Source organism: Oryx dammah, unplaced genomic scaffold (assembly GCF_014754425.2).
Source record: "Oryx dammah isolate SB20612 unplaced genomic scaffold, SCBI_Odam_1.1 HiC_scaffold_19, whole genome shotgun sequence".
Taxonomy (NCBI): domain Eukaryota; kingdom Metazoa; phylum Chordata; class Mammalia; order Artiodactyla; family Bovidae; genus Oryx; species Oryx dammah.
Window position 1 is genome coordinate 43,629,106 of NW_024070203.1, and position 23,788 is coordinate 43,652,893.

General features: G+C 41.2%; 1 protein-coding gene across 1 annotated transcript in view; it reads right to left on the bottom strand.

The window, feature by feature from the left end:
• The window catches only part of CPA6 (carboxypeptidase A6), a 301,255-nt gene that overhangs the window by 155,802 nt on the left and 121,665 nt on the right, over positions 1-23,788 (bottom strand). The window contains exon 2 of the mRNA XM_040261346.1: positions 11,613-11,688. Within this exon, the coding sequence (XP_040117280.1) occupies positions 11,613-11,688 (76 nt within the window). The remainder of the gene's footprint in view (positions 1-11,612; positions 11,689-23,788) is intronic.

Here is a 23,788-nt window from a genome sequence, read left to right on the forward strand (position 1 = left end):
TCCGACTCTTTGCGACCCCATGAATTGCAGCACGCTAGGCCTCCCTGTCCATCACCAACTCCCAGAGTTCACCGAGACTTGCGTCCATTGAGTCCGTGATGCCATCCAGCCATCTCATCCTCTGTTGTCCCCTTCTTCTCCTGCCCCCAGTCCCTCTCAGCATCAGTCTTTTCCAATGAGTCAACTCTTCGCATGAGGTGGCCAAAGTACATACAGATATATTCATATATGTACCAGCTATAGGGTAACCCAAGTGTGCGAATAATCAACTCTTTCTAAATTTTCCTACATTACAGGTTAGGAAGTAGGGGCACAGATAGATCAGGTAATTTGCTGACACATACAACATGAAAGGGCTTCCCAGATGGCTCAGTGGTAAAGAATCTGTCTGCTGATGCAGGAGACATTGGTTCAGTCCTTGGGTTGGGAAGATCCCCTGGAGAAGGAAATAGCAAACTACTCCAGTATTCTTGCCTGGAAAATCTCATGGACAGAGGAGCCAGGTGGGCTACAGTCCATGGGGTCACAGAGTTGGACATGACTGAGCGTGCCCACGTACAACATGAAAGAGCCTAGATGTGAACCCAGGAAGTCTGTCTCCAAGGGTGATACTCTCATTCATCACCATGCTAACTGCTTTCCCCAACTGACCTGTATAAGACCTCACATGGTTAAATATTTAATACATGTGTTTGGATGGTGATGGTCCACCCCTTTGAGTCACTGGTACTCATTTATATGCTGGTGCCCATTTCTTTAAAATGAGGTTCCATCTTTCTCACCAAAAATGATCTCTAAAACCGTGTAAGGCAGGGGAAATCACTTTACATTTATGTAACTAGAGAAAAAAATATACTAGAAAACAGGAAACTTCTAAAACCAAGCAAAGTCTTTGTAACTGTGGCTGATGAATAGGCTATTGTAAGATCATGGGTCTAGGAAATGGCACCAAAGTGTAGTCTATACATTTGGTTGGAAACCTCTCAGTCACTAAGAAGCTTCATCTCTGCCCTTAAAAAGGAACTTCATCTATTCCCACATCCTTGATCCCATGTTCATGTCCTTTAAAAGCAGAAATAGATTCACATTTGACGAAGTAAAAATCACGCCCTTCAATTCTTATTATTTTGGGGGTGAAATTATAAGAATAAATACAAAGGGTGATTTACAAAGGACAGGAAAAAAGCCCAAAGGGTGGGTCTGGAAGGAACAATGGTCTCTTGTATGTTTTGGCTGGGCCACGTTCCTAGAAGTGCGTGCCTGGCTATGTACTTCTTTAGCACCAATGGAAGACTCACTTATTACTTTCCCATCAATGCCTCCGTGTGTGTGTGTGTGTGTGTGTGTGTGTGTGTGCGCGCGTGCATGCGTGCGTGCGTGCGTGCGTGCTTGACTCCTGTGATGCCACAGACTGTAACCCGCCCGGGTCCTCTGTCCATGGGATTCTCCAGGTAAGGATACTGGAGTAGGTTGCTATTTCCTTCTCCAACCAGGATCTTCCCAACCCAGGAGTTAAATGCACTGACTGAAATTCAGGGATCTACTAAATTGCAGATCTGTAAGCAACTCCTTGGAAGAAAAGTTATGACCAACCTAGATAGCATATTCAAAAGCAGAGACATTACTTTGCTGACTAAGGTCCAACTAGTCAAGGCTATGGTTTTTCCTGTGGTCATGTATGGATGTGAGAGTTGGACTGTGAAGAAGGCTGAGTGCTGAAGAATTGAAGCATTTGAACTGTGGTGTTGGAGAAGACTCTTGAGAGTCCCTTGGACTGCAAGGAGATCCAACCAGTCCATTCTGAAGGAGATCAACCCTGGGATTTCTTTGGAAGGAATGATGCTAAAGCTGAAACTCCAGTACTTTGGCCACCTCATGCGAAGAGTTGACTCATTGGAAAAGACTTTGATGCTGGGAGGGATTGGGGGCAGGAGGAGAAGGGGACGACAGAGGCTGAGATGGCTGGATGGCATCACTGACTTGATGGACATGAGTCTGAGTGAACTCCGGGAGTTGGTGATGGACAGGGAGGCCTGGAGTGCTGCAATTCATGGGGTTGCAAAGAGTCGGACATGACTGAGCGACTGAACTGAACTGAAGCAACTCATTCCACTGGGGATGGATTGGGGAGGGAAGATGTTGGTTAAGTACAAAGTGACATAGATGCCCGGATATACTGTCTGTAGAGGGTCAGAATTCAAGGAGAACCCTAAGTGTTCACCTAATCTTCAAAGGTGAGAGATGTTTACGAGTAGGGCAAAGAGGAGAAGAGCATTCCAGATAAGAGGAATAGCTTAGAAAAGGCCCCTCAGAAAGAAATGACAGTGAGGTCAGTACAGCCAGGGTTCTGAGCACTGAGCCAAGGACAAAATGGATGATGAGAAAAGCTTAAGAGGCAGGCCGGGTGGGGTTTTCAAGGAATCTGTGTGTCATGCCAAAGAGTTTGAAGTTTATACCCTTGGCCAGTGCTTGATTCTCCTTACCATCTGTGAAGGCACCTAAGGAGCTTTTCAAAACACTATAATAACCAAGGTTCATCTGGAATTTGAGCCTTGGTTATCGGAATTGAATCTGAACTTCTGGCAGGTGTGGGGGCCAGATACAAGCTTCCAAGAAGACTCAGTGTACAGCCTGGACTAGAAATACTGCTACTGACAATGAGTTGTTGTTCAGTTGCTCAGTTGTGTCCAACTCTTTGCGACCCCATGAACTGCAGCATGCCAGACTTCCCTGTCCCTCACCATCTCCCAGAGTTTGCTCAGACTCATGTCCATTGCGTCGGTGATGCTGTCTAACCATCTCATCCTCTGTCACGCCGTTCTCCTCCTGCCCTCAATCTTTCCCAGCAACAGGGTCTTTTCCAGTTTTGACAATGGGGAACACCTCAAAAGCTTTAAGTAGAGATATGACGTGGTCAGTTTTCACTTCAGAAAGATCACCTTGACTACACTATGAGGAACAAATAGAAGTCATATGTAAGTGATGGGAAGACAGTTTGGAAGATGAGTGCAAACCAGGCTAAAGACCATAAGGCCAGAATCAAGGTAGTAGCAGCGAGACTACAGACAAGGTAGGGGCTGTCATCTTTCACTTCATATTTGGTGCAGACTGGAAAGGATATGTATGTGTGGGTTTTGAGGTTGCTTATAAAAATGACCACACATTTTTCTCATGTCTGTATTCACACCTTGCATGCATACTTGCATGCAAAGTCACTTCAGTCACGTCCACCTCTTTGTGATCCCATGAACTGTAACCCACCAGGCTCCTCTGTCCATGGGATTCTCCAGCCAAGAATACTAGAGTGGGTTGCCATTCCCTTTCTCCAGGGAATCTTCCCAACCCAGGGATCGAACCTGAGTCTCATATGTCTCCTGCACTGGCAGACAGGTTCTTTACCACTAGCACCACCCGAAAGCCCACAGTTCACACCTTGCAATCATCTAATCAAGAACTGGAGTCTGTTGTACCTTGAGTCTGGGTTGGCCATTTGACTTTCTTTGGCTGATGGAATGTGGAAGAAGTCCTGAGTTTTGAACTTGGGTTTAAGAAGATTTGTAAGTTTGCTTTCAGATCTCCATGACACCTGGACTAGCTACCTAGATGTAAGAGATACATGGTTCAGATGTCCTGTCATTCCAGCCCACAGCCAGTTCCTAGCCATGAGAGTGATGGTAGGTAGATGAATGAGCCCAGTGGAGATCACCTTCTATGGGAGACTGTGCTGGATCTGGCCTCTCAAACTGTCCGGTTTCAAGCACTTTAGGAATAACAATTACTATCATCCAATAACAGCAACTACTTTTAAAGTTTAAAAACTCATCTCAGAACAGGTTGTTTAAAGATCAAAACTAAGAAATCTTACAAACAGAAAATAAACATGGTAAACTTAAAATACAGTGGTATTTCACCTTCTAAAGTAAGGGAAATAAAAATAAAAATTAACAAATGGAACTTAATTAAACCTAAAGCTTTTGCAGAGCAAAGGAAACTATAAACAAGATGAAAAGATGATCTTCAGAAAGGGAGAAAATAATTGCAAATGAAGCAAGTGATAAAGGACTAATCTCCAAAATATATAAACCATTCATGCAGTTCAATATCAGAAAAACAACCCAATCAAAAAAGAGACAGAAGACCTAAACAGACATTTCTCCAAAGAAGACTTAGAGATGGCCAATAAACACATGAAAAGATGCTCAACATCACTCATTGTTAGAAAAATGCAAATCAAAACTACAATGAGGTATCACTTCACACCAGACAGAATGGCCATCATCAAAAAATCTACAAAGAATAAGCCCTGGAGAGGATGTGGAGAAAACTGAATCCACTTGCACCGTTGGTGGGAATGTAAATCGATACAGCCACTATGGAGAACTGTATGGAGATTCCTTTAAAAACTAGGAATAAAACTATCATGCTGCTGCTGCTAAGTTGCTTCAGTCATGTCTGACTCTGTGCGACCTGTATATGGCAGCCCATGAGGCTCCCCTGTCCCTGGGATACTCCAGGTAAGAACACTGGAGTGGGTTGCCATTTACTTCTCCAATGCATGAAAGTGAGAAGTGAAAGTGAAGTCGCTCAGTCGTGTCCGACTCTTAGCGACCCCATGGACTGCAGCCCACCAGGCTCCTCCGTCCATGGGATTTTCCAGGCAAGAGTACTGGAGTGGGATGCCATTGCCTTCACCAATATGACTTAGCAATCCCACTACTGGGCCTATACCTTGAGGAAAACAGAACTGAAAAAGATACATGTGCTCCAGTGTTCATTGCAGCACTATTTAAAATAGCTAGGATGTGGGAACTACCCAGATGTCCATCAGTGGATGAATGGATAAAGAAGATATGGTACATATATACAATAGAATATTACTCAGCCATAAAAAGAAACTAATTTGAGTCAGTTGAACTGAGTTGGATGAACCTAGAGCCTGTTATACCCAGTGAAGTAAGTCAGAAAGAAAAAACAAAGATTATATATTACTGCATTTATATGGAATCTAGAAAAATGGTATTTATGAACCTATTTGCAGGGCAGCAATAGAGATGCAGACATAGAGAACAGACTTTTAGACACAGGGGGGAAGGAAAGGGTGGGTTCAATGAAACATATACATTACCCTGTGTAATATAGATAACTAGTGGAAAGTTACTCCATAACACAGGGAGCTCAACCCCGTGCTTTGTGACAACCTAGAGAGGTGGGATGGGGGTGGGGCAGGAAGGAGGTTCAGGAGAGAGGGGATACACACACACACACACACACACACACACACACACACACACACACACTTATGACTGATTCACATTTTGTACAACGGAAACCAACACAACATTGTAAAGCAAATGGCATCCAATTAAAAATAAATTTAAAAAATACAGTGGCATTAGTCCATGGTCACGTTGTCAACTTGAGTAAATTAAATGAAGGATCAGGGTAATCAGAATAAGAATACTGTAGGATTTTTTTTTTTTGAAAGAATGTTTCCAATGTATTCCTGTTTTTCCCACAGATTGTATTATTTCTCTTAATGTTTCTATTATTGAGTTTACTAATTACCAATAGCCACACAAAGGGAGGAAAAACCTGCATACCACCTCTAAAATTTGTATTCCTGAAATGTAGTCCATAACTGCATTTTAACATCTTGCCTGGATTATAAGAAGCTTTCTTTCAAAAATCATGCCAGAGAAAGCAAAAGCAAAGTTGCTTCATTATTTTACAAAGCCTTTAACAGAAAAATGTAAATGTTATTTCCTGCCCCAAACATTATGACAGATTAAAGTTTTGGTCTCTTCTTCACATTTATCTTTCAATATCATTCAAAATGCTTGTGTGTATCATCAGCTAACTTACTGAGTCACTGGCCGTTTGAGGTTATTCTATTAGATTTTTATCGCTAAGTTAGCATAAATTTAGTGGTGCAGTTTTTTACCTTTCCATTTCTATAGGTCAGAAGTGGCTTGGTTTTCTGCTTAGGGTGTCAAAGGGCTGCAATTAAGGTGCCAGCTTAAAATGCAGTCTCATCTGGGGCTCAGGATCCTCTTACATTCTCACCGGTGATGGTAAAATTTACTTCATTGTGGTTGTAGGACTGAGGTCCCTGTTTTCCTTCTAGTCAACTGTCAAAAACTAGAGACCTCCTGCAGTTTCTTGCTATGTGGCAGCTCTCAGCCTAGATGTTCGATTTCTTCCAGGCCAGCAGGAGTCTTTCTGATTTCCTCTTTTTGCAATCATGTGGAGGAAAGCACTCTGTTTTTAAAGTGTTCACCTGATTAGGTCAGGCCCACCTGAGCAATCTCTCTACTTTAAGATCAACTGACTTGGTACCCTACTTACATTTGCAAAATCCTTTAAAAGCAGTGCCTAGATTAGTGTTTGGTGGAATAGCTGGGAGAAGGTGTGTATATACCAGGGCTAAAAATCTTAAAGCTCATCTTAGAATTCCGTCTCTCATAGCAATGCTTAAGAGATCCTCTAATGGCATAATCAGTTTCTAATGAAACTCAGAACAAGTAACTCCTGCAGCAAGAATTCTATAATTTATCTTCTTCCTTACAAGTTTCCTAATCCATTAAACCGTCCAGTTGGATGTTTGAACTTGTGAGCTCCTAGAGACCACAGGTGTTCTGGACTCCTGTGGGTCCAGCTGCATGACTTGGGCGGGTACCAAGAAGGATTAAAAGAAGAGAGCAGTCAACTAGAGCACAATGCTGAGGAGGGAGGTCACACCTGGGCAAGGCAGCAGCCAAGTTCACAACTAAGCAGAGAGAAAGGATAAAGCCTGCCTCATATGAAGTGCAGCTTTTTCCCCATGGAAATTTATGACTCTAGATGTGTCACTCAAAGATTCCAAGAAAACTAATATTTTTGAGGATATGGATAAACTTTCGGACACGGGACAGTGTTTTTATCCTACAGATCTCTGAAGAGAAAATTGGAAACAAATATTAGTTTCTCTTTCACCAAGGCTGTGTCAATTCTCTTAGAGAAACTTTGTCTGTGATGTTACATAAAGCCGTTTTTGTTTCTTCAGAGCACAACGAATTTGTGAAGAAATGTAGGCAGAACATGGTGCTCAGACTTTAATTTTACTCACCTGCAAACTGTCCCCTTTCCATCATAATTTTATTTAAATCATGGTTATGCTCTTAATTAACAATTTAATTGGTTAGTGCTTTCTCAATCCAGTTCTCTGGAGGCATGGTTTTCTGTTTAACTTTCTTGTTTTAAGTCTTCAGCGAAACCATGAAATTTAATTAGGAAAGTAACCAGCTTTGTAACAGCAGTTCTCTGTCTAATTAGCTATGCTCTGACAGTACCTTCTCAGATTCCATTCAGCGTTGCACACACACTTTGCATTTGTTCAGGTTTCAAATAAGGCATTGTGAATTTAGCCTAAGCACATATTCCAATTGCTTTTCATTTTTCCATAAAGGCTTGGTTACAGCCAGTGAGAACAGAAAAAGTAACTTGGCGCGTTCCTGTGTGCATGTGCTAAATCCCCTCAGTGGTGTCTGACTCTGCACAACCCTATGAACTGCGGCCCGCCAGGCTCTTCTGCCCATGGGATTTCTCAGGCAAGGATACTGGAGGGGGTTGCCATGCCCTCCTCCAAGGGCTCTTCCTGACGCAGGGATTGAACTTGCATCTCTTAACATCTCCTGCATTGGCAGGTGGGTTCTGTACCACTATTACTACCTTGGAAGTCCTAAAGCATTTATGTATGCTGTTAAGCCAAGAGCCATCAAAGCCCAAGATGTAGAAATGTTATCTTACTGTGCTTATTCGTTTCTATTGCTGCAGAACAAATGACCACAAGCTCAGCTTAAAGCAATCCCCATTTATCATCTTACAATTCTTTAGGGTGGAAGTCCAAATGCAGCTGGCTGGATTTTTTTCTTCAAGATTTCACCAAGCAAAGATCAAGGTACAAGCTGGGCTGGAATTTCATCTGGACCTCAGGGTCGTTTTCCAAGCTTGTATGCTTGTGGCAGAATTCTTAATGGTTGTGGGACTGACATCTCCATCTCCTTGCTGCCTGTCACTGGGGATGACTCTTATGCCCTAGTGGCCATTCTCCTTATCGCATGGCTCCCATGTGCGGTTCACAGCACAGCAGCTTGATTCTAGGCCAGTGGGAGCACTTCTCTGATTTCTTCGTCTGTGAACAGCTGGGGAAAAGGCTCTGCTTTTAAGAGGCTTGCCTGATTAGGTCAGGCCCACCCTGGTACTCTCCCTTCCACTACATTACATTATATATCAAGAAAATGACTATCTTATCATATTAATGCCTCTCCCCCCAACCCCGCCACCCCCGCCCCTCTCCACACACACACACTCAGAGGAGGGATTATGCAGGATGTGTACACCATGCGGTAGAAATTGTGGGGCCACCTTAGGATTCTGCCCGGCACACTATGCCGCAGGGAAAGAAGACAACTGAAAGCCTCTGGCAAACTCTCCTCTCTCTCCGTGGAGGCAGTGCCCAGGGTGCGCTGAAGAGCCATTAACGATGGCCCCAATTCTGTCCCGCCAGCTCCACAGGGCATCGGATGGCAGACTGTCACATTCTTTCTTCTCTGCAGGCTGCTTTCTCTGCCTGGCCAGAATTGCCATTTTCAGCAGTGCAAGAGGATCATGCGATAAAATCACATGAATTTAAAAATTACATCAAGTTAACATGACGCTTTTGGATAGAAATTTATTTAAGCTCCGGCCTCAAACTTCAGCCAATAAAACAATTTATAGGCTGAGCTGTAAGAGTCCTCCAGCAATCACTGAAACTGGAGGTGGTCTTGGTGACCCCCTGACTCAAGGAATACAGTAGGTAAGAGCATGATATTGATCACACTCTGAGACCAGGCTCCACAGCCCTGCAGACTCAGCTTTAATCCTCTCCATTGTGACTAGGACCAGAGAACACAGACTAGAGTCAGGAGGTGGGCTGACCTGGGCTCTAGAAGGTTCGGCACTGCCTAGATGTGTATTCCAGTTCTGCACTGTGACCTGGGCAAGTTCCTCAACCTCTGTCTGTCTCTCCCTGACTGTCTGTCCAGTTCAGTTGCTCAGTCATTCCAACTCTTTGCGACCTCATGGACTGCAGCATGCCAGGCTTTCCTGTCCATCACCAACTCCTGGAGTCTGCTCAAACCCATGTCCATCAAGTTAGTGATGCCATCCAACCATCTCATCTTCTGTCATCCCCTTCTCCTTCTAATCTCTCCCAGCATCAGGGTCTTTTCCAGTGAGTCAGTTCTTTGCATCAGGTGGCCAAAGTATTGGAGCTTCAGCTTCATCATCAGTTCTTTCAATGAATATTCAGGATTGATTTCCTTTAAACCAGTCAGGATTGACTGGTTTGATATCCTTGCAGTCCAAGGGACTCTCAAGAGTCTTCTCCAACACCACAGTTCAAAAGCACCAATTCTTCAGTGCTCAGGCTTCTTTATGGTCCAACTCTCAATCCATACATGACTACTGGAAAAACCATAGCTTTGACTAGACAGACCTTTGTTGGCCAAGTAATGTCTCTGCTTTTTAATATGCTATCTAGGTTGGTCATAACACAGCAGTAATAACAATACCCAATTCATTGTGTTGCTGAATTGAAGCAATTCTGGAAAGCACTTAGCACTGTGACCATCACATGGTGACCGTGAGGGGCCAGATGTAATTGTGACGTGGACTCAGAGTATCATCAACACTTGAAATATTAACTCCAACTCCCTCCCCTTCACTTTGCTCCCCTCTTTCCTCACCAGTCCCTTCCCCTTCTCTCAGTTGTCTTCTAAGCCCCTTCACATCCAAATCATTTCCTTCCCTGGTTTATTCCCTTTCCTTAAGGACCTAATGAAAACAATATACAGGAACGTATTTTTCTGCACACATTTTTTCTGTATACGATTTTGCGTTTTTCTTAAGTACCAAAAGTCACGACGTAAATGTGCTGTTATCAGGGTCTACCATCTTGTCTACGCTTAGCATCTTTTGGTTTCATCTACCATGACTGATGAGTTTATAAGGAATTCCCACAGTTCCCACTGATAAAATGTTATTGCTTTTGATAATGGTAAGTGATTATCACGTATAGAACTATGCAGTTTCATTTTCATAACTCTATAAGGCCTACCAGGTAAACATATTCACAAAATGGGGGGAAAGTCCTTGGATGAACAATTTTTTCCCCAATATCTGGTTCAGAATATTTGTTCCCTGAAATACTGCATGCTAAGATGTAAAGGGGGCTCTTTTACTTTTCCAGTGATATGTCTACCACACAACATCAATGGAGACAGAAGCTTCTACTTGAACCTTGCTTTGTTTCACTGCAACTTTTGAGTCCCTGGGGTACTGTTCAGAGTGTTCAGGTATCGCTGCTAAAAAATCTATAATGGGGTGGATGATCATATGTGACCAGAGGTAGCTCAATGTCAGTTCCCAGAATCACAGATTCCTTTGAAGGGGAGAGGAGATTTAGGAAATGCCTGGCAAGCTCAACCTCGCTGATATTGGAGAAAATCACAAGAGTTTGGAATAAACTCCTGCATCTTCATTCATGAACCCCTGTCATAAGACCCCAACTTAAATTGGCACTGCCTGTGTAGGAACCATGGATGAGGAGGAAGCAAGCAATCAATAAAAGTTCAAATAAACTTCCTTTGCAAATAAAGTCAGTATCTGAAGGGAAGATGGCAAAGAGAAACATCAAACCAACAATAAAAGACCAAAAGTCTGATAAATATACATATCTCCGGAAGCTACCGAATTTATCCTTCTTCTGTCATCCCCCTAACACCATCTCCAGGTAGAACTGTATGCCAGTCCTAGGACACTTGTTTGTCTACCCCACACTGAGGTTAATGAGCCCCCCTGGTAAATCTGCTTTGCTTTCCATTAAAATGAAGCTAGAGCACCACAAACTTTATGGGATGCTTCTGTGCTTGGTAGGCACGGAAAAGAGACCATCAACCCCATTTCTCATCATAACCTTTTAGCTAAAGTTAACACTCAATTATATATAGTAATAGGGAGGTGAGAAATCCTCTAACTCTAAAATCCATAGAATTCATCAAAGATTGAATAATCAAAGTCATTCAACCTTTGCCAACAGAATCCTCTTATCAGACTCACTGAAACATAGCAAAATTAATTAACTTGAGTTTCTAGCTTATTTTCCTCCGCTCATGTCTGCTTGAAGTTTTAATTAGAAGGAAAGTGTCTAGATGATCAGCAGGAAGATTTCAAGGAGGAGAAGTGAAGCTCTGGAAAATTACTAACTAAATTCACTCATTCATTAAGAAAACCTTACTGAGCTTCTAATGTTCAAGACACTCACTGAGAACAGAGAAACAAACAAAAATAGACAAGCTCTCTCATGAAGCTTACATTCTATCTACTAAGGGAGAAGGAAAATAGACTGGTAAATAGAAAACTGGTCAGATATATACAATTTGGAGTAACCTTAACTATACGTTCAAGGCACTTCCAGGTTATCTCTTAGCATTTTCTTCCCATGGCTACTGAAATCCAGTGATTCAACCTCAGTCAGCAAAGCCTTGTAAACACATATGAGCATAATGACAAGTGAGTGGACACTTGCTTACCTTCAGCTGGTGGCATATTTTCTTCAGTACAAACGCTTCCTCTTCTGTATTGGGAGTAAGTCTTATCACCTTATCACTATAATAAAGGGGAAAAAATGGTGAGGTATACCCTTCAAAAATAAAGATACAGCCATTTCTATATTTTTTTAAAAACTGCCTTTGCATTTAGAAAAAACAGCAAAATTTTAGAATGGCCTATAGGAATTTTATTGCATTTTTGGTACTCTGTGATAGTTTTGATCTTTTTTTCCCCTCTGTCTTAAAACTATTTATTTTTTTTCATCAGTTTTTGAAGATTACAAATTCACAGTCAAGCAGAGAAAGGTTTTTTTGCAGTCTCAAAAAAACAGTAACAGTGGCCACAGGACAAGAACTTCCATGATATCTCAGAGCAGACACTCAGAAGGAAAATTCCCGGTAACAGGAAAAAAAAAAAAAGCAAAAAAGCCTACTTAAAATTTTTAATTTTATGCTGAAAGGGAATGTGACTTTTGATAAGAGGACCCATGACATCCATACTCAGTGGAACATTTCTGGTTTGGATTTTTCCCACATTGAGAACATAAAGATAGGCCCATCTCTAAGGGACATCTTATTTCTTAAGTATACAGCTTACCAACTGGTATGTGAGACCAAACTGGAGGGAACCCCCTGCCCCCATTGTTTGTGGCCATTAAATCCCAATAGCTATAAAATTTTTGTTATTTAATTTTTATTTTTAAAATTTATTTTTATTGAAGTATAGTTGATTTACAATGTGTATTGGTTTCTGGTGTACAGCTGTCATTCAGTTATCTATATATGTGTATATATATTTTTATTTTTCATATTATTTTCCTTTATGGTTATGCAACATTTTGAAAGTGATAAAAACTTAAAATCAATTTTTACAGCCATTAAAAATTTTCCACAGTTAAAATTACATCTGAACAGTCTACACATTCTGAATTGCCTAAAAAGACTAGAGGTGTCATGCTTTCCACTAGAGAGCTCTCTGCAGTGGTACTTTTCCCCCAGGTGTGCCAGACACCTATTATCACTTTCTAATTTTGTCATGATGAGCTTGAGAAGCACAACTCTAGTATATAATAATCACAACTATACATGTATAACTGAATGACTGTGCTGTACACCTGAAACTAACACCCTGTAAATCAACTACACTTCAATAAGAAAATTATTTATCATAGTAAAAAACCCCACAACTGTTCAATGAGTTTTTCAAGGAGTAGAAACATACTAAATATTTATTAGCAGATTGGTATAAAGGAGATCATTGAGAATAATTGGCTTCCAGAGGAAATGTAAGGAAAAATGAAATATAAGAGGAATGAGTATTTTCCATCATTTTCAATGGCATTTTACAATGACTGCAGACAAAACAGAATGTTATCAATACCACATATACAAAGCACAAAACAAAAACTCTAGCAGTTCAGCCTCAGCTTCTCTCTCCAGCCTCAAAGTTGTACCAGAAGACGGATGGAATGTATGAGCTTTTCCATGGCTTTACCACTTAGATGACTTGCAGTCTCAAAGACTAGGTTAAGATTAATATGGAGGACATCAGAGCCCAAGGGAGACTTTGGATTTGTTGGACTGTCATTCTTTAAGGCTGTGTGTCCACTTCCCATAATTTTTGCTTTATGCTTTCAAATGACCCTGTTATACCTTCCTTAGGCCTATGAGTTAAAAGACCCCTGGCTTGCTGAATGATAATTTAGTATGTTGTACACACTGCTACTCAATATGGCTTTGTAGCTTTGGCTTTTGTATTCCTCAAAAACATCACACAAAACCACCTCTTGCTACCTGTGTCATAAAGTCCATTTTCCTGGAAAGAATAAAAAAGTAGAAGGAAAGGGAAAAAAAAAAATCACTGTTAAAAAAAAAAAAAAACACTTCAAATATGACCTTCAGAATTTAAATGCAGTTACACCTCTTCTTTCATTCTTTTTTTTTTTTTTCATTTCTATTACACATTTCTCTGAGCTTTGTGTTTTCTGGATTCATCATATCCTGGCACCTCCCACCTGACCCAACATAATTCTCGGCAAAGAACAACTCCAATGGATGATATGGTTGTTTTTTGAGGGATGGATCGCTTGAGAGGTTGCTGAAAAACACCACCATCTGGGGCCCTGTCAAGCTCCTCAAGAGTGCACAGAAAGCAATCTGTAGCTGTTTTACAGCCATGGGAAGTTTTTTTTTAACATGATGGATACTTCAACCTGGCAATTGGTTCCTCCCCTGTGAGTACAGGATAAAAGGGGACCACCCCTGGGATTATTAACCCTGAAAGTGATTGTTCAAACCCAGTTTTATCATTTTTATCACAAGAAGTCCACTTCATCTCAACTTGTAGAAATTTTCATGTGTGACTTGAGAAATGTGTTTATTACCATTTGATTACTTATCAAAGAACAGAGAATAAGGAAAGCTATTTCGCAAAGTCCATGAAATGTCATACTTTTTTGTAAGCTCATAAATTATATTGGTAACTAGCCAGTAACCAAAACCCAACAGCTTTTTATTCAGCATGTAAGACCAGTGCCACCCAAGTGCCCCATTTGTTTTACAAACAGAAAGCTTATTCTCCCTAGATCTGTTAGCTAGTCCTTTTCGAAGTGGTAAACAATAATTCTTGGACTACAAGATCAAACCAGTCAATCCTAAAGGAAATCAACCCTGAATATTCACTGGAAGGACGGATGCTGAAGCTAAAGTTCCAATACTCTGGCCATCTGACAAAGAGCTTCTCATTGGAAAAGACCCTGATGCTGGGAAAGACCGAAGGCAAAAAAAGAAGGGAGCGGCAGGGGATGAGATGGTTAGATAGCATCACCAACTCAATGGACGTGAGTTTGAGCAAACTCCGGGAGATTGTGAAGGGCAGGAGAGCCTGTGTGTGCTGCAATCCATGGGGTTGCAAAGACTCAGACATGACTTAGCAACTAAACAAAACCAGCAAAACAAAAATTCAGGACCACAAACAGGAAAGTTTCAGGAAGTCAAGTAGCTACTGAAACTTAGGAAAACTAGCTGTCCACAACTATCAGAGAAGATGAACTGAGGCTTCCTTCATAAAGTGAAAGTGTTAGTCTCTCAGTCGTGTCTGACTTCGCGACCCCATGGACTGTAGTTGCCAGGCTCCCCTATCCATGGGATTCTCCAGGCAAGAATACTGGAGTAGGTTGCCCTCCCCTTCTCCAGATTTTCCAAATCCTTTATAATGTATCAGGTTTTTTTCAACCGCTAGGTGGCGACATCATTTTAAGGCCCCTTGGGATTAAAATGAGAGACTCAAAGGTCTGAATGTGGGTTAAGGTTAGAGACATGAGTGGGCAACCAGCTACTCATACATATGGGCATTTAAGTCAGAGATTTCTAACTCAGCCTATATAAAGTTTCCAGAAAGATCGCACAGATGTTTTTAATTACAGTTTAAGGATGTAGTATAGACAACAGGTAAGTAATCTCCCAATATTTATTAATATGCATTCACTAATGCTATACTGATGTTCTGTCCCTTTGTCTTACAGGACAAATGAGGTTTTGTTGTAATGTTAGCATCAAGTCTGGTTGTAAATTTGATGACTAATTCTTATGTACCGTGCGTGCATGCTAAATTGCTTCAGTTGTGTCCAACTCTTCACAACACTGTGGACTGTAGCCTGCCAGGTTCCTCAGTCCATAGGATTCTCCAGGCAAGAATACTGGAATGTGTCGCTATGCACTCCTCCAGGGGATCTTCCTGACCCCAGGGAGTGAACCTGCGTCTCTTATGTCTCCTGCATTGGCAGACAGGTTCTTTACCACTAGCACCACCTAGGAAGCCCTTATGTACCATAGCAACCATATGAATAACAATAAATAAATTTAATTGATTTAAAAACTATTATAACCTAGAGGGGTGGGATAGGTTGGGAGGTGGAAGGGAGGTTCAAGAGGGCGGGGACATATGTATAACTACGGCTGATTCATGTTGATGTATGGCAGAAACCCATACAACATTGTAAAGCAATTATCTTTTGATTAAAAATTAATTAAAAAGAAACTATTACTAAATGTTTAATGAGATACTAAGTGAAGCCAGACAGAAAGACAAATATACTGCTTACATGCAGAATCCCAAAAAAGGATACAAATGAACTAATTTACAAAACAGAAACAGACTCACAGATACAGAGAACAGATTTATGATTACCAAAGGGGAAAAGGGTGGGATAAATTAGAAGATTGGGATTAACATCTACACACTATAATATGTAAAATAGATAACCAACAAGGACCTACCATAGAGCACAAGATACTCAATGTCTTGGGCTTCCCTTGTGACTCGGCTGGTAAAGAACCCACCTGCAATGTGGGAGACCTGGGTTCGATGCCTGGGTTGGGAAGATCCTCTGGAGAAGGGATAGGCTACCCACTCCAGTATTCTGGCCTCGAGAATTCCATGGACTGTATAGTCCATGAGGTCCCAAAGAGTCAGACAACACCGAGTGACTTTCACTTTCACTCAATGTCTTGCAGTAACCTTTAATGGAAGAGAATATAAAAAATGCATGTATGTGCATAACTAAATCACTTCACTGTACACCTGAAACTAATACAATATTGTAGATCAACTATATTTTAATAAAAAATTTAAAAAATGTCTAGTGAGAATATAATCTTAGAGAAGAGAATTCAGCAAGAGAGTGCTCTCTCAAACTTGTTACCATCAGTCTAGGTCTCAGGGTCTTTGTTGCAGGAGTGGGAGATGATCTCCTAGTTGCCTTTTCATTATATTTTAAAATTAAGTTTAATTATATATACATTTAGCTTTTTTGAAGTATGGTTGACTTACAACATTATATTATTTTCAGGTATACAACAGAATGATTCAATTTTTTATATAGATGACACAAAGTTGCAGAATACTATCTTCCCTGTGTTGTATAACTCTGTGACCCATTTATAACTAGTAGTCTTTTCTAAACCCCTTCACTTATTTCTCCCCTGTGCCCCACCTCTCTCAGTTGTAACCACTAGCTTGTTCTCTGTATCTATGAGTCTGTTTCTGTTTTATTTGTTCATTGGTCTTGTTTTAAGCCACACATATAAGTCTCCTGGCAAGTTGCAATGCAGGAGACCTAGGTTTGATCCCTGGGTCAGGAAGATCCCCTGGAGAGAGGGAATGGCAACCCATTCCAGGGTCCTTGCCAGGAGAATCCCCATGGACAGAGGAGCCTGGCGGGCTTCAATCCACGGGGTCACAAAGAGTCAGACATGACTGGATGACCAGGCACACAGGCACAGAAGTGAAAACATATAGCGTTTGTCTTTCTCTGACTTTTGTCACAAAGCAAAATAACAAAGACTATATTGTCTGAGTTCTGTGCCTGCCATAGTCATTGCTATGCCTTGATCACACCACAACTATGGAAGAATATCTGTTTATGTCAACTTGGGACTTCCCAGGTGGCTCAGTGGTAAAGAATCTGCCTGACAATGCAGGAGATGCAGGTTTTAATCCCTGGGTCAGGAAGATTCCCCTGGAGAAGGAAATGGCAACCCACTCCAGTATTCTTGCCTGGAGAATCCCATGGCCAGAGGAGCCTGGTGGCTTACAATCCATAGGGTCACAAAACAGTCAGACATGACTTTGCAACTAAACAACAACAAACGGGCAATTTGAGAGTCCTTTTCCTCAGCCTCTTTTTGAAAGACATAGATGTGAAGCTACAGACTTTTCCTCTGGTTTCTGGCATGACCTTTCACAATTAATGCTTACATCAAACTCTACATTTCCTTGTAAGTTACAGAGCTAGTAAATAAATCCATGTTTATAAAAATCAAAATATTACAGAGGTACCTCTCACACCCACATTCCTAGGAGACCAAAACCTTCCTCAATTTCTTCCAGCTGAGTGGGAGGTTTTTCTGGACGCTTTGAGATTCTCTGCTTTATACACACTTGCTTCTAGAACCCCATTCTTGTCCCACTGCTGGCATTGGAACCCCATCTTCAGCTTGAGGGCCCCATTTCAAAGTCCTGACTCCCAGACCACAATGCGTCAGTTTTTCTTTCCATTTCAGCTTTGGTTTTTCTTTTCCCTCAAATGTTTGGTACCTGTAAGTTTTCTCTTTTTTTCTTTCTCCAAAGCTCAGTTATCGACTAACTGATAGGGCAGTAACATCATGCACTCTGAGGGCAAGTTGCCAACATCATCTGTGTGGCCTTAGGCAAGGTTCTTAACCTCTCTTGTATCTCAGTCCTTCTCTCAGTGGATTGGGGAGAATTGCACTTAATTCATGGGCTATTCAATGAGTGAGGGTTAAAGGAGCATTCAAGTCAAGTGCTTAGAGTAATACCTGACAGTCAGATATTATAGATGTTTGATATTATTATTACATTTTGGCATTTTCCCACTTTATCCAGTATTAATACTTCAAGAGTTCCTGACGCATCTTTCCTTCATATTCTCTCCCGTCCTAATCTGTTGAGCAGAAGAATGAATAAGATTCTCAAGAAGAAACAGCTTGAAGCAGATCTTCAGGGGGCCTCAGAATGTGTGACCTGTCTGCAGTCTCCCTTCCAGCTGTCTTTTTCTTGGTAACTGCTTCCCTGGGGACCATACCTAAGTTGACACCTAACTTAAAGACAGTCTGTGGATGGTAGGGTGGAATGACAAGTGAGTCCTGCCCAGCTGGGCTCCCTCTATGGCCAGCAGCAAACAGCCGATGCAGTCAGATCCTGTCATGGGGAGTTTGCGCTTGAGATCTAGAGAACAAAAGATCAGTTAGCTTTCAGGGTCTGGAGCGGGGCACTGGACTGAGAACTGCCGAGTGACCAGAGGCAAAGTCCTCAAGCAGGAAGCTCCGGACACAGCCCTTAGTGATGATCATTTGGTTTCAGGACCTGTGTTAGAAACAGTCCCCCTCCTTTTGTGTTTCCTTATGATAAACTTCTGGGCTTCCCCTGTGGCACTAGTGGTAAAGAACCCGCCTGCCAGTGCAGGAGACATAAGAGACACAGGTTCGATCCCTGGTCGGGCAGATCCCCTGGAGGACAGCAGGGCCACCCACTCCAGTTTCTTGCCTGGAGAATCCCATGGACAGAGGAGCCTGGTGGGCTACAGTCCATAGGGTTGCAAAGAGTTGGGCATGACTGAGTGACTTAGCAAGCATGATAAACTTCTATCATCTGATGTATCTGGAACATGTCTTTTCTAAACCTAACAAACGCACCAGTATTAAGAACACAAATTCCAGTACTTCAGTTTTTCCTTCCTGTCTCTAAGTCACTGAATTTATCTTCTCTGATCCAGTTCCCTCTCATTCAGGGAAGAAAAAAGAATAAGGTTGGATTCCAATCTGGGCTGCTCCACTTGACCAACCCGTATAAACATTTAGAGCCAATGATACCTGATTTTCAATTGGGGAAACACTAAAATATTGTCACATAAGGTTTTTGTGGGAATTTTTCTTTTTTATTTAAAAAATTATTTATTTTTAATTGGAGGATAATTGCTTTACAATGTTGTGCCGGTTTCTGCCTTACATCAGCATGAACCAGCCGTGGGTATTCATAACTCCCCTCCCTCTTGAACCTCCCTCCCACCCCTCTAGGTTTCCACAGAGTGCCAGGCTGAGCTCCCTGTGTTATACAGCAAATTCTCACTGGCTATCCATTTCAAGGATATGTGGTAAGGTATATGTTTCAATGTTACTTTCTAAATTCGTCCCACCCTCTCCTCCCCCACTGTGTCTACAAGTCTGTTCTCTATGTCTGCATCTCTATTGCTGACCTGCAAACAGGTTCATCAGTACCATTTTTCTAGCTTCCATATATATGTATTAATATATGATACTTGTTTTTCTCTTTCTGACTTACTTCACTTTGTATAACAGACTCTAGGTTCATCCACCTCAACAGGACTGACTCAGATTTGTTTCTTTTTATGGCTGAGTAATATTCCATTGTGTGTGTATATATATATACATCACAACTTCTTTACCCACTCATCTGTTGATGGACATCTAGGTTGCTTCCACATTCTGGCTATTGTAAACAGTGCTGCAGTGACACTGCGGTACCTGTATCTTTTACAACTGTGGTTGTGAAATTTCATTTGACCACACTTTTTTAAAGTTATATTATATGCCAGGCACAGTGGTGGGGGCTACGGATACAATAGTTCCTACCATGATGGGCTTATATTCATAGTCCTGGCAAGAAACACCTGTCTGAGAAACACCTAACTTATCACAGCCTTTCAGTGCATAGCTGCTGCTGCTGCTGCTAAGTTGCTTCAGTCGTGTCCGACTTGGTGCGACTCCAGAGACGGCAGCCCACTAGGCTCCTCTGTTCCTGGGATTCTCCAGGCAAGAACACTGGAGTGGGTTGCCATTTCGTTCTTCAATGCATGAAAGTGAAAAGTGAAAGTGAAGTCGCTCAGTCGTGCCTGACTCTTGGTGACCCCATGCAGCCCACCAGGCTCCTCCATCTATGGGGTTTTCCAGGCAAAAGTACTGGAGTGGGGTGCCATTGCTTTCTCCATCAGTGCATAGTAGCTACTATTATTACCTCTACAGAAAATATTTTCCTCACCCTTTAAAACTTAGAGGACTGAAATCAGTTGCTTTTCCAAGTGTGTTTCACTGTAAATATCAGAAGCAACCCATGATTTAGTCGTGTATATTTTAACTTTCTTTGGTTATTGGTAGTGTTTTTATTTCTTAACATTTTCACATGTATTTGAATCTAATCATTGATCAGTTTCTCTGTTTGGGACTATTTCCTCTCTTCTCAGGTAGCTCTATGGCATCTGAAACAGACATATGGATAGTCTCATTATTTTCTACAACCATGATTTATATAAAATGAAGAGGGAAAATTTCATAGATAGTCTTGTAGTAATGGATTCTTTATTGGTACAAGCTACCCATGTTCAGTTTTTTAATAAAGACAATTTACCAGATGTGGAAAAGGATTTCTAATGTTGCCCTTCACAAGGTATTAGATAACATGAGTGTAGTGGATGCTTTTGATTACCCCTCCTAAATCTATTTCCCCTCCTTAAACCCTAACAGAACTGACTTGCTCAGATAAACACCCCATCCCCATATCAGGAATTAGTCTTGTCAGCCGATTAGAGCTTGGATATCCCTGGCAGCTTTTGTTAGTTTGGAGGTCTGGAGATGGCCACGTGCTGTAAATGGACTCAGTCAGGTTTAAGGCAAGGATTGATATTCCAAGATTTAAGGAAAAATAAGATCCACTCTGTTGTTGAATATAAACAATGTGTAACCCTGCTTGCCATGGCAGCATAATTAAGAAGAGAGTGAACTTTGGGGTGAAGCAGATTCTTTGGACCATTGGATGGAGAGACAGAAAGAACCCAGGTCTTTAATGACCTTACAGAATAAACAAACTTTCAAGCTTGTCCTGCCTCTGGACTTCCTGTTATATAGTGTAAAATTTATAGTGTAACATTTTCCGTTATTCTGTAGGCCAGTTCGTCATCTGCTTGTAACCAAAAGCATGCTGCACAATAACAGTGATTTTACTTATTTTGGCTATTTTTAAGAATTACATAAGGAAAACCAATAGAATAATTAAATTTAATGTTTATTTAACAGTAAACATTCATCTCACACACTAGCAAAGTAATGCTCACAATTCTCCAAGCTAGGTTTCAACAGTATGTGAACCATGAACTTCCAGATGTTCATGCTGGATTTAGAAAAGGCAGAGGAACCAGAGATCAAATTGCCAACATCCGCTGGATCATGGAAAAAACAAGAGAGTTCCAGAAACACACCTACTTTTCCTTTACTGACTATGCCAAAACCTTTGACTGTGTGGATCACAAGAAACTGTGGAAAATTCTGAAAGAGATGGGAATACCAGACCACCTGACCCGCCTCTTGAGAAATCTGTATGCACGTCAGGAAGAAATAGAACTGGACATCGAAAAACAGACGGGTTCCAAATAGGAAAAGGAGTACCTCAAGGCTGTATATTGTCACCCTTCTTGTTTAACTTCTATGCAGAGTACATCATGAGAAACACTGGGCTAGATAAAGCACAAGCTGGAATCAAGATTGCTGGGAGAAATATCAATAACCTCAGATATGCAGATGACACCACCCTTATGGCAGAAAGTGAAGCAGAATGAAAGAGCCTCTTGATGAAAATGAAAGAGGAGAGTGAAAAACTTGGCTTTAAAACTCAACATTCAGAAAACTAAGATCATGGCATCTGGTCCCATCACTTCATGAAAAATAGATCGTGAAACAATGTCAACAGTGACAGACTTTATTTTTTGGGCTCCAAAATCACTGCAGATGGTGACTTCAGCCATGAAATTGAAAGACACTTGTTCCCTGGAAGAAGCTATGACCAACCTAGACAGGATATTAAAAGCAGAGACTTTATTTTACCATCAAAGGTCCATCTAGTCAAAGCTATGTAGTCATGTATGGATGTGAGAAGGACTTCCCTGGTGGCTCAGACGGTAAAGCGTCTGTCTACAACTGGACTGTAAAGAAAGCTAAGCACTGAAGAATTGATCCTTTTGAACTGTGGTGTTGGAGAAGACTCTTGAGAGTCCCTTGGACTGCAAGGAGATCAAACCAGTCCATCCTAAAGGAAATTGGTCCTGAATATTCATTGGAAGGACTGATGCTGAAGCTGAAACTCCAATACATTGGTCACCTGATGCAAAGAACTGACTCATTAGAAAAGACCCTGATGCTGGGAAAGATTGAAGACAGGAGAAGAAGGGGACAACAGAGGATGAGATGGTTGGATGGCATTACCGATGTGATGGACATGAGTTTGACTAGGCTCCAGGGGTTGGTGATGGACCGGGAGACCTGGTGTGCTATAGTCCATGGGGTCACACTGAGCAGCTGAACTGAACTGTAAACAGGAGTTGCTAGTGGTAAAGAGCCCATCTGCCAATGCAGGAGACATAGGACTTGGGTTTGATCCCTGCGGGAACATCCCCTGGAGGAGGGCATGGCATCCCACTCCAGTATTCTTGCCTGGAGAATCCCTATGGACAGAGGAGACTGGTGGGCTACAGTACAGAGAGTCACATAGAATCAGACACAACTGAAGTGACTTAACATACACACAATAGTAAACAACATATTTCACATGTGGGAAACACATATTGATATTCTTTCTTTCCTCCCTGAATACTATTCTCTAAAACACCCCTTTAATTTTGATGGCAGCTTAAAAAAACTGTGTGTGCTTTCAAAAGGGGAGATTACTCAATAGCTAAGACTCATCTTGCATTTGCAAGAAAAATAGGACAGTTTAAAATATTTGCTGAATTTTCTGAAAGCTTATATCTTGTGGAAGAATGGATAATAGGATGTGCACTTATTGAACAACAACAACAATGAAAAACCCCTCGTGCCCAAGGACAAAGAAATCTATTAAGTAATCCCATCTAAAAAAATTAATGTTCACATGTAGATTCTATATTAGAGAGGTCTCAGAGCTGTATTTCCCTTGTTGAAAGATTGTGTTTTGATGCACATGAAAAATTTCATTAAAAAGCAATAAATAAGAGGCAGTTTGGCAGAGAATACTCAAGAGAGCTAAATGGAGTCTCCCTTCTTTGGTCATAGTTTATAGTTGCAATATAAAGTACTCAGAACATGAAGAAGCTCCCTGTGGCAGTTTGCCTAGAACATGAAGATTTAGACTTCACTCTTGGATCAACATTAGGCAGAAGTGACGACCTTTTTTGTTGTTGTTGCTACAGTTATTTTCACAAGAGAGAAAAGAAAAACATAATCTTCAAAAGCCTTACTCCTGTACTTCACTTTGTAGCAGACAATTTCTCAAGAGGTTGAATGCCTACCCTGACATCTCATATGTAATGGCTGATCAAGAAATATTTGCTGAATTGAAATTGGCTTTTTGTAAATTGCTTTTAAATTTCTGAAATTGACTTGTATTGTGTGGTTTGAAAATTCCCTGTTCTCTTATTAGCCCAGGTCAGAAAGGGAAAAAGCAATGAAATGTAACCCTACCATGAAGTTCTTTTTTTCTTACAGTAAATATTATTTTACAGTAAAATATTATCTTTATTATATCTCAAGGACTTTTATATATTATTGTCAAATAATTATTTGACAAGTCCTTTTTGTGATATTGAAGAATAGGA